The sequence below is a fragment of the Aphelocoma coerulescens genome, chromosome 13 (assembly GCF_041296385.1).
Source record: "Aphelocoma coerulescens isolate FSJ_1873_10779 chromosome 13, UR_Acoe_1.0, whole genome shotgun sequence".
Taxonomy (NCBI): Eukaryota; Metazoa; Chordata; class Aves; order Passeriformes; family Corvidae; genus Aphelocoma; species Aphelocoma coerulescens.
Window position 1 is genome coordinate 11,384,554 of NC_091027.1, and position 12,782 is coordinate 11,397,335.

General features: G+C 47.5%; 1 protein-coding gene across 3 annotated transcripts in view; it reads right to left on the reverse strand.

The window, feature by feature from the left end:
• Positions 1 to 12,782, reverse strand: part of SEPTIN8 (septin 8) — a 43,984-nt gene that overhangs the window by 21,589 nt on the left and 9,613 nt on the right. For 2 of the 3 annotated variants that reach the window (XM_069028534.1, XM_069028535.1), the window contains exons 2-4: positions 5,666 to 5,780; positions 3,517 to 3,712; positions 2,649 to 2,835 (exon numbers count right to left, since the gene is read on the reverse strand). In XM_069028534.1, the coding sequence (XP_068884635.1) occupies positions 2,649 to 2,835; positions 3,517 to 3,712; positions 5,666 to 5,780 (498 nt within the window). The remainder of the gene's footprint in view (positions 1 to 2,648; positions 2,836 to 3,516; positions 3,713 to 5,665; positions 5,781 to 12,782) is intronic. The other variant, XM_069028536.1, reaches the window with a different exon arrangement.

The window sequence follows — 12,782 nt, forward strand, 5'->3', positions numbered from 1 at the left end:
AGTGGCCAAAGCTCTACCTCTACATTGATTCATGGATGGTAGCCAATGCTCTGTGGGGTTGGCTGGAAAGGTGAAATAAGGCAAACTGGCAGCGCAGAGGAAAACCAATCTGGGCTGCTGAGGAGTGGAAAGACATTGCCACTCGAGTAGAGAAACTATCTGTGAAGGGCCGTCATGTAGATGCTCACATCCCCAAGAGCCGGGCTAATGAAGAACATCGTAATAACAAGCAGGTAGATCAGGCTGCGAAAATAGAGGTGTCCCAGATAGACTTGGATTGGCAACATAAAGGAGAGCTGTTCCTAGCTCGATGGGCCCATGATGCCTCAGGCCATCAGGGCAGAGACGCCACCTGTAAGTGGGCACGAGACTGAGGGGTGGATCTAACCATGGACAGTATCTCCCAGGTGCTCCATGACTGTGAGACATGTGCTGCGATCAAGCAGGCCAAGCGGGTGAAGCCCCTGTGGTATGGTGGGCGGTGGTCCAAATACAAGTATGGGGAGGCCTGGCAGATTGATTACATCACATTGCCTCAAACCCGCCAAGGCAAGCGCCATGTGCTCACAATGGTAGAAGCCACCACAGGATGGCTGGAGACCTACCCTGTGCCTCACGCTACGGCCCGGAACACCATCCTGGGCCTCGAAAAGCAAGTCCTTTGGAGGCATGGTACCCCTGAGAGAATTGAATCTGACAATGGGACTCACTTCAAGAACAGCCTTATAAACACCTGGGCTAGAGAACATGGCATTGAGTGGGTGTACCACATCCCTTACCATGCACCAGCAGCTGGGAAGGTTGAGCGGTGTAATGGACTGCTTAAAACCACCTTGAAGGCACTGGGTGGGGGGACTTTCAAAAACTGGGAGGTGCATTTAGCAAGAGCCACCTGGTTAGTTAACACCCGAGGCTCCACCAGCCGAGCAGGCCCTGCCCAATCCGAACCCCTACAAACAACAGATGGGGATAAGGTTCCAGTGGTGCACGTGAGAGGTATGCTTGGAAAAACGGTTTGGGTAAGGTCTGCCTTGAGCAAAGACAAACCCATCCGTGGGGTTGTTTTTGCTCAGGGACCAGGTTGTACCTGGTGGGTGATGCAAAGGGATGGAGAGACCCGATGCATACCGCAAGGGGACCTTGTTTTAGGGTGAACTACCCATGGCTCTGTACTTGTATCAGTATCAGCATGTACATATGTATATAATTTGGGTGATGCATGTATTTATATGGTTAAAAAGGTTAAGTTTCATGTAACATGTTAGTATGGGAAAAAATTCGGGGTGGATAATGTTGGGGTTTTAGTTTTGTCCTCGTTTTTTTCTGTTAGAGGAATTTTCTCCCATATGCATGTTGCTAGGGGACAAATGACTATACTTAAGAAAGACAAAGCAGCCCGTTTTGGGGGGTGGGGTGGGCCTGGCTACTCTTTGTTTCACCTGGGCGTGTTGGGAGTTTCGCTCTCAGCATCTGGAGAGAGAAGCCGCGGAGAGAAGAGCTGCTGGTTCCCGTTTTCGGCGTCTTTCCTTTCTGCTGGAAACAACACCGGGATCCCAAGACTGCCTTCCCTGCCCTGCTGGAGGCTGGGGCTGGGGCCGCCCTGCACCGCTGCTGTTTCGAGCCTTCGCTGCGTTGTAGCCGTACTCACCCTGCCTGCTTGGAGCCCCGGGGGGTTCCCCTTTTGGATACATCTCATCTGCCACCCGGGATTTGTGTTTGTGCCTGCCGCTCCAGCCTGCCATTCCAGCCTGCGGTTCCGGGAGTCCAGGACTGGCTGACCAGCCGGGATTTGTGAAGTTTTTTTTTTGTTCCATCCTTCCCCGGGATCCCAGGGCACCAAAGCAGCCGCGTGCTCCCCGAGCTCGCTCCGGAGCGCCCCCTGCAGCCGCGGGGGAACCATCGCACCCGCCCTGCTCACCAGGAGCCGCCAGCGATCCCTGTCGGCTGCGAGCGGAACTGCACCTGAGGGGAAATAGCCTGACAGCCGAGAAGGCTGGGACTGGGTTTGTGTTTGCTGTTACTGTCATAGTTGTTGTTTTGTTCGACTGGTTATCTATCTATCTATCTATCTATCTATATAGTAAAGAACTGTTATTCCTATTTCCCACATCTTTGCCTAAAGACCCTTGATTTCAAAATCATAATAACTCAGAGGGAAAGGAGTTACATCTGCCACTTCAAGGGGGGCTTCTGCCTTCCTTAGCAGACACCTGTCTTTCAAACCGAGACAAGGGGTTGATGTCTCAGCCCCTCTGTCCCTGCTGACAGGTCAGGACAGCAAAGGGGACTCCACAGTTCAACTGCTGATGCTGGAAGGTATCCTCACACCCAATAGAGCCGCAGCTGATGGCTTTGATAAATACCAGCTAATCTGGCTAAGACTCTTACTGTAGAGGGACACTCTGGAATACACAACCAACTGGAAAACAGGTTTTTTCTGACATTCTTCAGGAAAGTCAGTGAGAAAACAAGCACAGGACCTCAGCAACCACCAGGCCAGACAAAGCTTTACCAGAGTCCTAAAAATGGCTCAGCTGCCATGCAGGAAGGAGTCCAGCACTTGCACAGAAGGAACAAATGCTCCTACATGACAATCAGTACCAACAAAAGCATTCCAGAAAGATGGACCATAGTCTCCAACCCCTTACCTTGCTATCCAGCTTCTTCATTGTCACCAGGTCCAAGGACTTGAGTGAGTGCCCAGTGGGGGTGATGAAGTAGAGGCAGACATGAATCCTTGTGTCATGATAGTTGAAGAGAGACCGGCGGATTTTCAGCTCTTCTTGCAAATAGTTTTCAAACTGCGTATCAATGTACTCTACGATTGGCCTGTAACTAAAACCATCCCATTAGCAAAACAGCTACTGGAGAGCAAATCTAAACAGTTTAAAGGCTGAAGGAATTCCCCTAGGCATTCCATTATATCACTTAAGTTATAAGACTCAAACAATTTAGCCTTACAACGGGAAAAGCATGGTGTTTACACACAGACTTTATAATCCAAAGATTGCTGGAGATTCTTGAGGTTGCACAGCAAAGTCTAAGGACAGTGGAGCATGGATAGACAGATCTACTTCCCCAGATCAAACTTAGCCCAGATTTCAGGGCTGAGCCATCTGTCTGTAGCAATGTAACATGACCAAGGAGACACCTTGGAGTCCCAGAATGCCTTTACCTGGGGCTTCAAAAAGATATGTGTAGCTAATTGAGACATGCCCAGAAACACCAATCACTGCCAGAACAGATAATCCCTGACCCTGCTCTGAGGACAGCTGGTTAACAGCCCATGCTCCTGGAGGACAGCATTCTCTGCTGGAAAGACCTCCTGTGACCTCTCTTTTTGGCTGTTTACTCATTTCCCTCTGTTCTTTGTCCCCAGAACCAGAGCCACTACAGGGAGCGACTCCTTTAGCAGAGACACAGACACTTCTGCAGCACTGCAAGGGGAACTGCAGGCAGTTGATGTCTAAGCGTGAGGCATGCCCAGAAATGCCGAGCAGATGGCACAAGACCTGCCTTTCATCTTTATTTATCTGATCCCCAAATCCAACCGCATCCACAATGGTCAGCTTCAGGTGGACATTGCTCTCCTGCAGGTCGTAGGTGCGCGGCCGCAAGCGAACCGCGCTCTCATAGTGACTGGCTTCCTCAGTCTCAAACGTGGTGTTGAAGAGGGTGTTCATCAGTGTGGATTTCCCAATGCCAGTCTCACCTAGGGAGGACAAATCATCAGCTCACTGCAGCAGGAATTTGCCACAGGTACTTCAAAGGACATTAATTAGAGAGCAGAACTAAAATACACGTGGAAGGTCACCACTAATTGCTTGTGAACAGACATGTAATTGTCACATAGGTGTCTGCCTTCTTGAAGGCCTCCCATGCTTAATGCGAACAATATAGAGAACTTGGGTCTTGTCTCCTAGTATCACACAAAACACATCAGCACAGCAAAGCACACTATTTTCCTTTCCATGACCCCTAACTTTGCTTGGGATTCTGCTCTAGAGAAGCTGTGGAGAGGACAATTTTAGTAGCCATTGAAGGACACCTGGGATGCATCACAAAAACTTCTATCTCAGAATATTTGGCAGACAAGCTGTTTGTGAGCCAGAAAGGCTTTGAACTGCTGTTTCTGGTAACTAAACAAGACTGATATTTTCCAGATTGGCCTAGAAGGGGCCTCATTTAAACTCCTTATTCACTACATACAGCCCTATTGGTCATGGGGGTGAAGAGAGGCAAAACCCAAGGAAATAACTTACGCTCTGCTCATTTTCCAGGCAGTCCATACTGCTACCACTTAAGCAGAGACAGGCACCGCTGAGGAGCCCTACAGCAGATATCCTGGTGGGAGAGCAGGAGGGTGGGAAAGTTCTGCTCCACAGAGGTGCCATGCCTGCTGCCAAGGGCTTTGGGCTCTCTCCTTCTTCCAGCACCTCAGGCTCTGCTCTTCACAGGAGAATAAACACCTCCGAATGCAGCAGAGAAACACACTGCTTCCTACCAGCTGTGGCTAAGAGTTGTGCAAGGAAACAAAGCCACCTAGTGCTCTAGATTAATCTGCAAGTAGACATATGGAGAACTCACTTCCTGACGTAAGCTACATTCTCCTATTCAGTTGTGACACTGTACACAACTGAGTTGTGTACACTTTTGGGAGTAGGAACTGGCAAACAGGGTGGGGATTTTTCCCTCTTGTCCAAAAAAAATTTTTAAAAAAGTTAAATGAGAATGTAGGAATATCCATTCTGGTAGCCCCTAGAACAACACTGATTAAAAACATATTGGCCTGTGCTGCAATTACCCTTCTGCTGAGGAACAAGTCTGTGAATTTCAACTGTGATTTCAGCCATGCTTTTTACTTGTGTCGTGAATATGCAAAAATGACTTGGGTATGGCACAGGCACCTTGTGTAAGTTGTCCAGGTGTCATTGCACAGTCTATACAAAGCCATAGGAGCTGCTGTCTCTGGATGTATTTCTGCTGGTCTAACAGGTTACAATACATCAGACCTCATACACCATATAAGAACCAGCCAAAGCAAAAATGATGGTCATCTCATCACTGAAAGGAATTGGTCTCTAGTACTCCAGCCAGCATCACCTGCTAGATCTCATCAATACCAAAATTAAAAACCAAGAATATAATGAGGTTATTTTAAAGTCAATAAGAAACACCCTCCCTCCCTTTCCAAGCACAGAGACGACCATGCTTCAAGCCCTCTGACACCTGGGAAAGCACTGACCAGGCACAGCTCAGACACAAACCTTTTGTGCCCAGATTTGGGGTGCAGGCTTACACTCAGAAATGACCAAGTTATCACCAGCAGCTCTCACATAACCCATGGTGCATCTGACTGCATCTACCTAGACATCGTACCCAGCAAAAGCTGCTCGTGCCAGCCACCCCAGTTAGCATATGGAAATATTTAACTTGCTATATACAGCCTTCCCTTAATCCTTCTTATTGCAAAGCTATTGCAGCAGAGATGATGAGCAATACCCCACTGATTACAGAAATTCTCCTGGTTTGACTCAATGTGTTTTTAAGAGTTTGGCATTTCTGACTTGCTTAAATCACTGCCAAGGTTTGTGGCATAGCAGGACACTCACGAAATCCTCGTCCCAACTTTCCCCCATGCCTGTTTGCAGGAGACCATGCTCACCCACACAGAGGATGTTGAAGCTGAAGCCTTGTGTGACAGACTTGCTGACCAGCTGATCAGGGAGGCTGTCGAAGCCCACATGGCCCCCCAGGGAAAGGTTCCTCTTCTCTTCATTCTGGCAGGGAGAAGAAGCCAGATTAGCAAACTGCACTGAGATGGCAAATCAGACTGATGAGACCAACATCACTCACCCTTCTGGGCACTGCAGAGCCACCGCACAAACCCCATCAGTGCTCTCAAGAGCTTGTGTTTTGGCACACCACAGCACAAACCCCCCAACAGCCACAAACAACAGGAGAGAGGGTGTGAAATACTGATCTTCATGGGGAACTGGAAGAACTAAGCTACCAGGGTTCAAAAAAAAGAAAACACTAGTGTGAGCTTCAACTACATGCAGCTGGGAGAGATTAGCAAAGGAAAACTGACCAGGGTGTGTTTTAGCACTCATTTCTCCTCGACTTTTTTTATTTTATTTTTTTAAACCTTCCAGCAGTGAATTCAGCTTGACAGACTCTGCATTTTTCCCTGAGTATTTGTCTTTCCCGCTTTGCTATTGCCACAAGCAGCGAGGCTTGCTCACTCAGGCACTGGGGGTGCTGGTGGCACAGGCAGCGCAAGGAACCCTCTTGATTTACCATCTGTGACCACACAGTTCTCCACCGTTCCTCTGCTGTTCCTGTTCCTGCCTCCCCCGTGTGCACTTTGCTCTCCCTTCTGTCTCCTCCCTCCCCCAGAGAAGTTAATCACCTGTAGAGGCTTTGCTTAGGAACTAAGATGACAAAATCCGAGGAGACAGCAGCTCTATGACCCGTGCTATACAGAAAGGCAGAGCAGAGCAGCTATAAAGTCCAGCAAAGAGGAGCTGACAGAAGGACAATTACTCTTTCTAGTGGCTAAAACCAGGAAAGTTTGGAATTTCAACAGACGCACACCTCTCTGCACACTAAGCAATGATGCCTGAACCCAGGGACCAGACCACCATCCCTGGAGCCTCTCAGGCACTCTTACTCACCCATGGAAAAGCAAGGAGACAGGACTTCAGAGCACGATTCATTCACCCTCATGATATCTTTGGTAATTGCTTGTTTTTCTTAATCACCAGCACACACAGAAGATGGGAATGGAACAAATGTCTGCCCTTGGTCTGGCTCTGGTTCTTCTGTCTGTTCCTGACAATTGGAACTTAATGTCCCAGCACTAAGACTGAGAGACAGGAGCATCCCTGAGAAGAGCCTAAGCTGCCTGTCAAATGAAGTCAAGAGGCAAATAAATGATGTGATAAGTCTTGTGTATTGCTCTGTGCCTGCAGTAAGATTGCTAAACAAAACACAAATCTTTGTTCAACTGCATTTTGAGTCAAAGCCTCCTTTAGCTCTGCCTTTGGTAGAACAAATATTCTCAGCCTTGTAAAATAAACCATTTAAATCACAAGAACAACTTGTGAACAGCTGAAACAGCTTCTATGCCTCACATATAAACCTTCTTGTTGTTCTGGTTAGCATTTTTTACCCACTTTCAGATGATTTTAGCCCAGTGCTCTCCGAAGGGGCTCCCTGGACAAAAACACAATTGAATCATAGCTGGGCTCTTGTGATCCATCCTGTTCCATCCGATCAGGATCGATCACACTCACTAACTTAGCAGAAAGAGCAATCAGTTAAAGTCTCCATGTGTAACCGATATCAGTAATCAAGGTTTTGTGATGGCCAGAGAGTTTAGGCAAATTAAAAATAAAAAGGGCCCCTAAAACAGGGAGATCTCAAAGTTTAACTTTCTTCCCTTCACCTGTCAGCACAGGGAGATGCTACAGCTCAGACTCCAGGATACAGGGTGTTTTAAAAGTGAGTCTGTGCTGCTCCAGTCAGCCCAATGCTGAGCTGTGGATCTCGCATGGGGTGGTACAACCGCACAGGGAAGGGGAACCTGGGACACGTGTGTGCTGGGAAAAGACTCAAGAGTTGATTTGGTCTGGTTTTCCCCTTGAGGAAGAGGCTGTCACAAGGCACAGGAAGCCACTGCAGGCACCAGTTGAGCTTGGGGGGCTTCCTCAGGCTCTCAGTCCAATCTCTCAGCCCCCGCTTCTCCTCTTCCCCATGTCCCTCTGAGCCACCACTTTACGGAGCTTAAAATGCCAGTTCCCACCACTGCAATGCAGTGACAGCCAAACAAGCTGTTCCCACAGAAAGTCACCGAGTTTGACGGTTACACTTTGTGTCTTTTCATTTTAAATAATAAACAAAAACAAGCAAACACAAACACAAACCAGAAGCCTGGGATGACATTTTGGATAGGAAATAAATAAAGGCTGCCGATGGCTATGATTAGGCTGAAAGTGCCTGAGGCTGGGAGGAGGTTTCCAGGCAACAGGCAGCACCACTGCTCGAGATTTTAAAATAGGCTCCAGCTCAGCAAAGCTGCATTTAAATAGGCTCCAGCCAGGCAAAGCTGCATTGAGAACTCAGTCATGCCTTGGCCACAGGAAACCCAAATGCATCTGCACAGGGCTTTTCCTTTTCTTTTTTTGGCACTCAGTGGCTGTTCACTAAAGGACAGGAATATACCTGCTCAGAACTGCTCGCCGTCTCTCAAACTGATAAACCAATGAACCAAACTTCAGTGGAATATTTTTTCCTAGTGACCTTGAAATACAGTTTCCTTTCTTTCTGTAAGCAGCAGAAATAATCTGGTTCAAGTTCAAGGCACTGCCAAATACCAAAGCAGAAAACCATTTGCAGTGCGTTCAGCTGTCATTCAGCTCCAAAAGGATTTTGCTGTGTTAGGAAAAACAATGGCAACAGCTGCTGGAAAGTAATATATTTAGGAAAATGAAGAAAGGGGGGGAAATAGTTTTCACTGTTTTATTCTTTCCCCCCCAATCTATCGAGCTTGGAAACCTGACAGCCTTGTGAATACAACCACTACTTCTGCTCACTTGTGGAGTTTAGTGTATGGACCTGTGCTGGAGAGGAACCTGCCCACATCCTGATGAGCAACCCCAAATGACCAGCCCTTTTGGCCAGCTCCCACATACCAGGGTGGCTTAAGGACAGCTTGAAACAGTTCACCTGCTAGTAAAGACAAGGCCACACCCCAAATAGAATCCTTTCCAGCAGAAGCAGCCAGCCTGCCACACTCACCATAAATAATCAATCCAGAACACAAATGCTGCAATAAATGAGGGCAGCAGTAATGCAGCAGTGTAGGGGGGTTTTGTTTGTGGTTTTGTTTGTTTTAAATGAAAGCTAAGAATTTCAGTAGAACTTTCTCCACACTTTGTGCCAGCAATGAGACTACCTTGCAGGATAGGAGCTGGGCAGATCATATGGCAGAGGCAGATTGGATCAGCCACTGCAAGAGCCAGGCAGGAACACAGCCCTGCCCTTTCCAGTTGCACTGGACCCTGCAATACTCCTACCCTCCACAGTACTCAGTGTGAACCAGTTCCCTCCATCTCACAGCCTGGAGAGACAATTCTACTGCTTCTTACCAGGCAGGACCCCATCCTGGGGCTGCAAATAACCATGAGGCAGCCAACCTTTCCTGAGGCCCATTTCACCATTACACAACATGATAATTAAGAGTCTGCAATGGCTCCAGGTGGGAACTCTCACCTGAAATAGCCACTGCAGTCCTGAACATCCCTTCTTGGGTCACTAATAACATTCTATGATGGGGCAGCTAACAGGATTTTACTTGCAATCTTTGAACATGCTCTTCAAAGATTTCTGTGCCTTGAGCTGATCTTCAGGCTTGAAGCAGAGAGCCAAGGGGATAAACCATATTTTGAATCTGGAATTTTGTGGGAAATGAAAGATTCATCGTAAGGTCAGAGCAGAATTTATGTATTTTCAAATCTAAAGTCCTTTAAAGGTTTTCACAAATGTTTTGTCCAGGTAACAGGCACAGAAATGGCATCTGGGGGCATGCCCATAGGAACAACAGCCATTCCAGAGGGACATCAATCTTTAGCTCTGAGTTGACAGCAACATCACAGAACCCTTTTCTTAGCATGCAGCAGAAAGACAGACACGTCCTCGGTAGCACGGATGGACACATTTAGCTGAGCACCACAAGAACCAAAACGAAACCTCCAACCATAGTGCTTCAAATGCACTGTAATGCACCAGGCATCCCAGCTCGTGGACATGGCCTGCTGGAGACTGAGGATGCATTTGGGATGTGCAATGGCACACCAGTCCATTCCTGTGGCCACACCAGCACAGAACCACTCGGGGAACCAAAAACTGTGCTTCAAACCCATATTGGCTTACAAGGGCACCCCTGGCAGGGTTGCCCAGGCTGTGCCCTGTGGCAGGGCTGCAAGGCTGGCAGGAAGATGGAGCAGTATTGCTGCGGGCAGCTGGCCACAGACCACATCTGCTGCAGATGATATGTTATTTGGCTCTTTACTGCAAGTCAGACAAAAGAAGGCAGCAAAGAAACACAATTAGAGAGACCAAATCCAAATCCCCAGAAGAGGGTCAACACACTATCACATACTAATTAGGCTCTTCTTCGTAGACAGTGATTAACGAAACCTGTGAGAAGGGCACAGGCTACAGCTTCAAACTCTGTGCCTATGATTCTTCAAAAAATAAAAACCCCATCACAGATTCTCTTCATGCTTCACCTCCAAATTAGCATCAGTTTCACTCTGCATCATTACATTTTTCAGCAGCTTGTTCCAGGAAAAGTGGTGTTATCACTGCCTGCACAACCCAGGGGAATGTCAGCAGTGGGACCAGATCCATGTTCATCTGCCCCTCAGCTGCAGTGTTCCTTAGCTGAGGCTCCTGCTGCAAAGAAGAGCAGCTCACTGCTTTTAGATGTGCTTCCTCTGCTTTCACCAGGAGCACTATTAACAGACTGGACCTTGTATAGAAAAGACCATTCTGATATCAGTTGGCTAAAAAAAATAAATATTTCTAGAAGTATCATCTTTCAATTAATCCCACAGCAAAATTCTCCTTAGTGACATATGCTTGTGTTTCCTGCTTGAGATTACTCTAGTTTTTTTTTTTTTTCCTGAATGATGCAGGTGAAAGCATATGGGTAAACAAAAGCATAATTGAATGCCACAATCATAAATGGTGATACTTTTTTTTTTTTTTTTAACGGTGATACTTATTTTTAAGAACCTGGCATGATGGGACTTGTAATGTACACCCTGGGCCCTGCTACAGCAGATTCATCAGCATACAAGCAACTGGTAAATAAAACCAAGAGGGAAAACCAAAAATCACATGGTTTAGCTGATAAACAGTGACAACTCCCAGACTTATATACTGAGGGACAGCACAGAACTTTTCTATATCTGAGGCGCCCTTTCCCATTTCTACAGCCCAACAAAACATAAGTGATCACAATTTCCAAGGCCAAACACCAAAGACCTACATGGAAAGAGGAAGGAAATTAAGTTTTCTCTCCTCTCTGTTACATGAAAAGGGCTTACACTTGAGCAGTGACCTTCAACAAAGGTGTCTGCTGCTCCCAAACGTTCCCTCCAGTGCCTCTGCACCATCAACCCAGGATCTGTGGCCAGGCTGCAGCAACCCCACATGCCAGCCCCACACAGGGAGAAGCTTGTGTCTTCCAAGAGCTCACAAGGCAGCTGTATTTCAGGTCCTTCTCTTCCCAGACTTTTCCCACTTACATTTTACACACATAGAAAACAGCAAGAGGCAACAACACAACATTTGCATGGCACTTTTCCACAGCACTTCAATTCCCACTACTGAAGCACACTTTTGTTTCTAAATTCTTCAATCCTGGATGTCACCTTGACCTTACACCATAACAAATCTTCCAGGCTTTTCAGCCTGGGTCCAGGCATTATCTGTGTCACACCGATGCCTTGCAGCAGGTCTGTGGCACTGTCTATTCCCATGGAAGCATCACTTTGCCCTGCAGGGTACACATGGACATGGAGTGTCAGGCACACACAGATCCTCTCCCCTCCAATTTACAGTCAAAACAGAAAAAGAAACCAGTGTTAGCAGATTGCAGGTCCCTGACCAGAGTGACTCAGAGAGCAGCAGGAGGAAGAGCGGGGAAGGCTCCCTAAGCCCTGCTCTGCATGGCCGCGATGCTGCTGGAAGAGCTCCTGTGGCAGGACAGACACTGCTCCGAGGGGCTGGCCCAGCACCCGGCACAGCTGGGGACTGCTGCTGGGCACAAAACAATGACTTCACCCTCTTGATGCCCCATCCGCAAACCATAACAGTGCACTCAACACAGAGATTAATACATGCACCAGTGGGGTTTGTAGGATGCTATTCCCTTGTCTCCTGCATGGAAAGACATGGAATCGGGAAATCATTCCATCCTGATGCAGGGAGTCTCATTTTGCAACTGAGGAGAGAAAGGACCAAGTGATATTTGGCTCTTTATTTAACTCAAGCAGAGCAAGCTGGTCCCAGGTACAGGCTCATGTGTGCTGGCACCGCAGCAGCTGCGCTGCCAGCCACAGGCACTGCCTGTCCCCTCTCAGGCTGGAAACTTCGGGCAGCAGTTCCACAAACCACGAAACAGAGAGGGCTGCTTCAGGGTACAGCACATGTAGGTCCCTAGCCCAACCTCACAACCTCTGTCAAATGCCCACCACTGCAACATTCCTTACAAAGGCACTTGTAGTTATCATCATTTCACAAGTACACTGAGTTATGGAGCAGTTGAGTACTTGCCTAGAGGCCTTTGGGCAACAGTGTCAGAAGCCAAATTCAGCTTCTTTGTCCAAGCAGGCACACCCTGGGGCTTGGCCCAGCTTCTGGATCAATGCAGAAAAATTTGACAAATTACCTCTCTCAGGAGGATCTCTTCATCTCTGAATGCTGGCTCAATAAATGGCACTTGACATTTGCAAAGCGACAGCAGTGAGGACAGACTTGTATTACCATGAAGAAAATATCTCTTTTGCTTAGCTCAGAGCTGAAGGGCAATTAACAGCAAGAGAACACCTCATGCATGAAAAACATCTCTGCGGTGTGAGCAACATTCAAAACAGTCACTAGCACACATGAATGTTTTACCTGTCTTGTACTCACAGGCTAATGACTATTAGATGTATAACAGCATCAGTCAATGAGATTGCACTTTGCAGTCTACTAAGCAGAAAGAG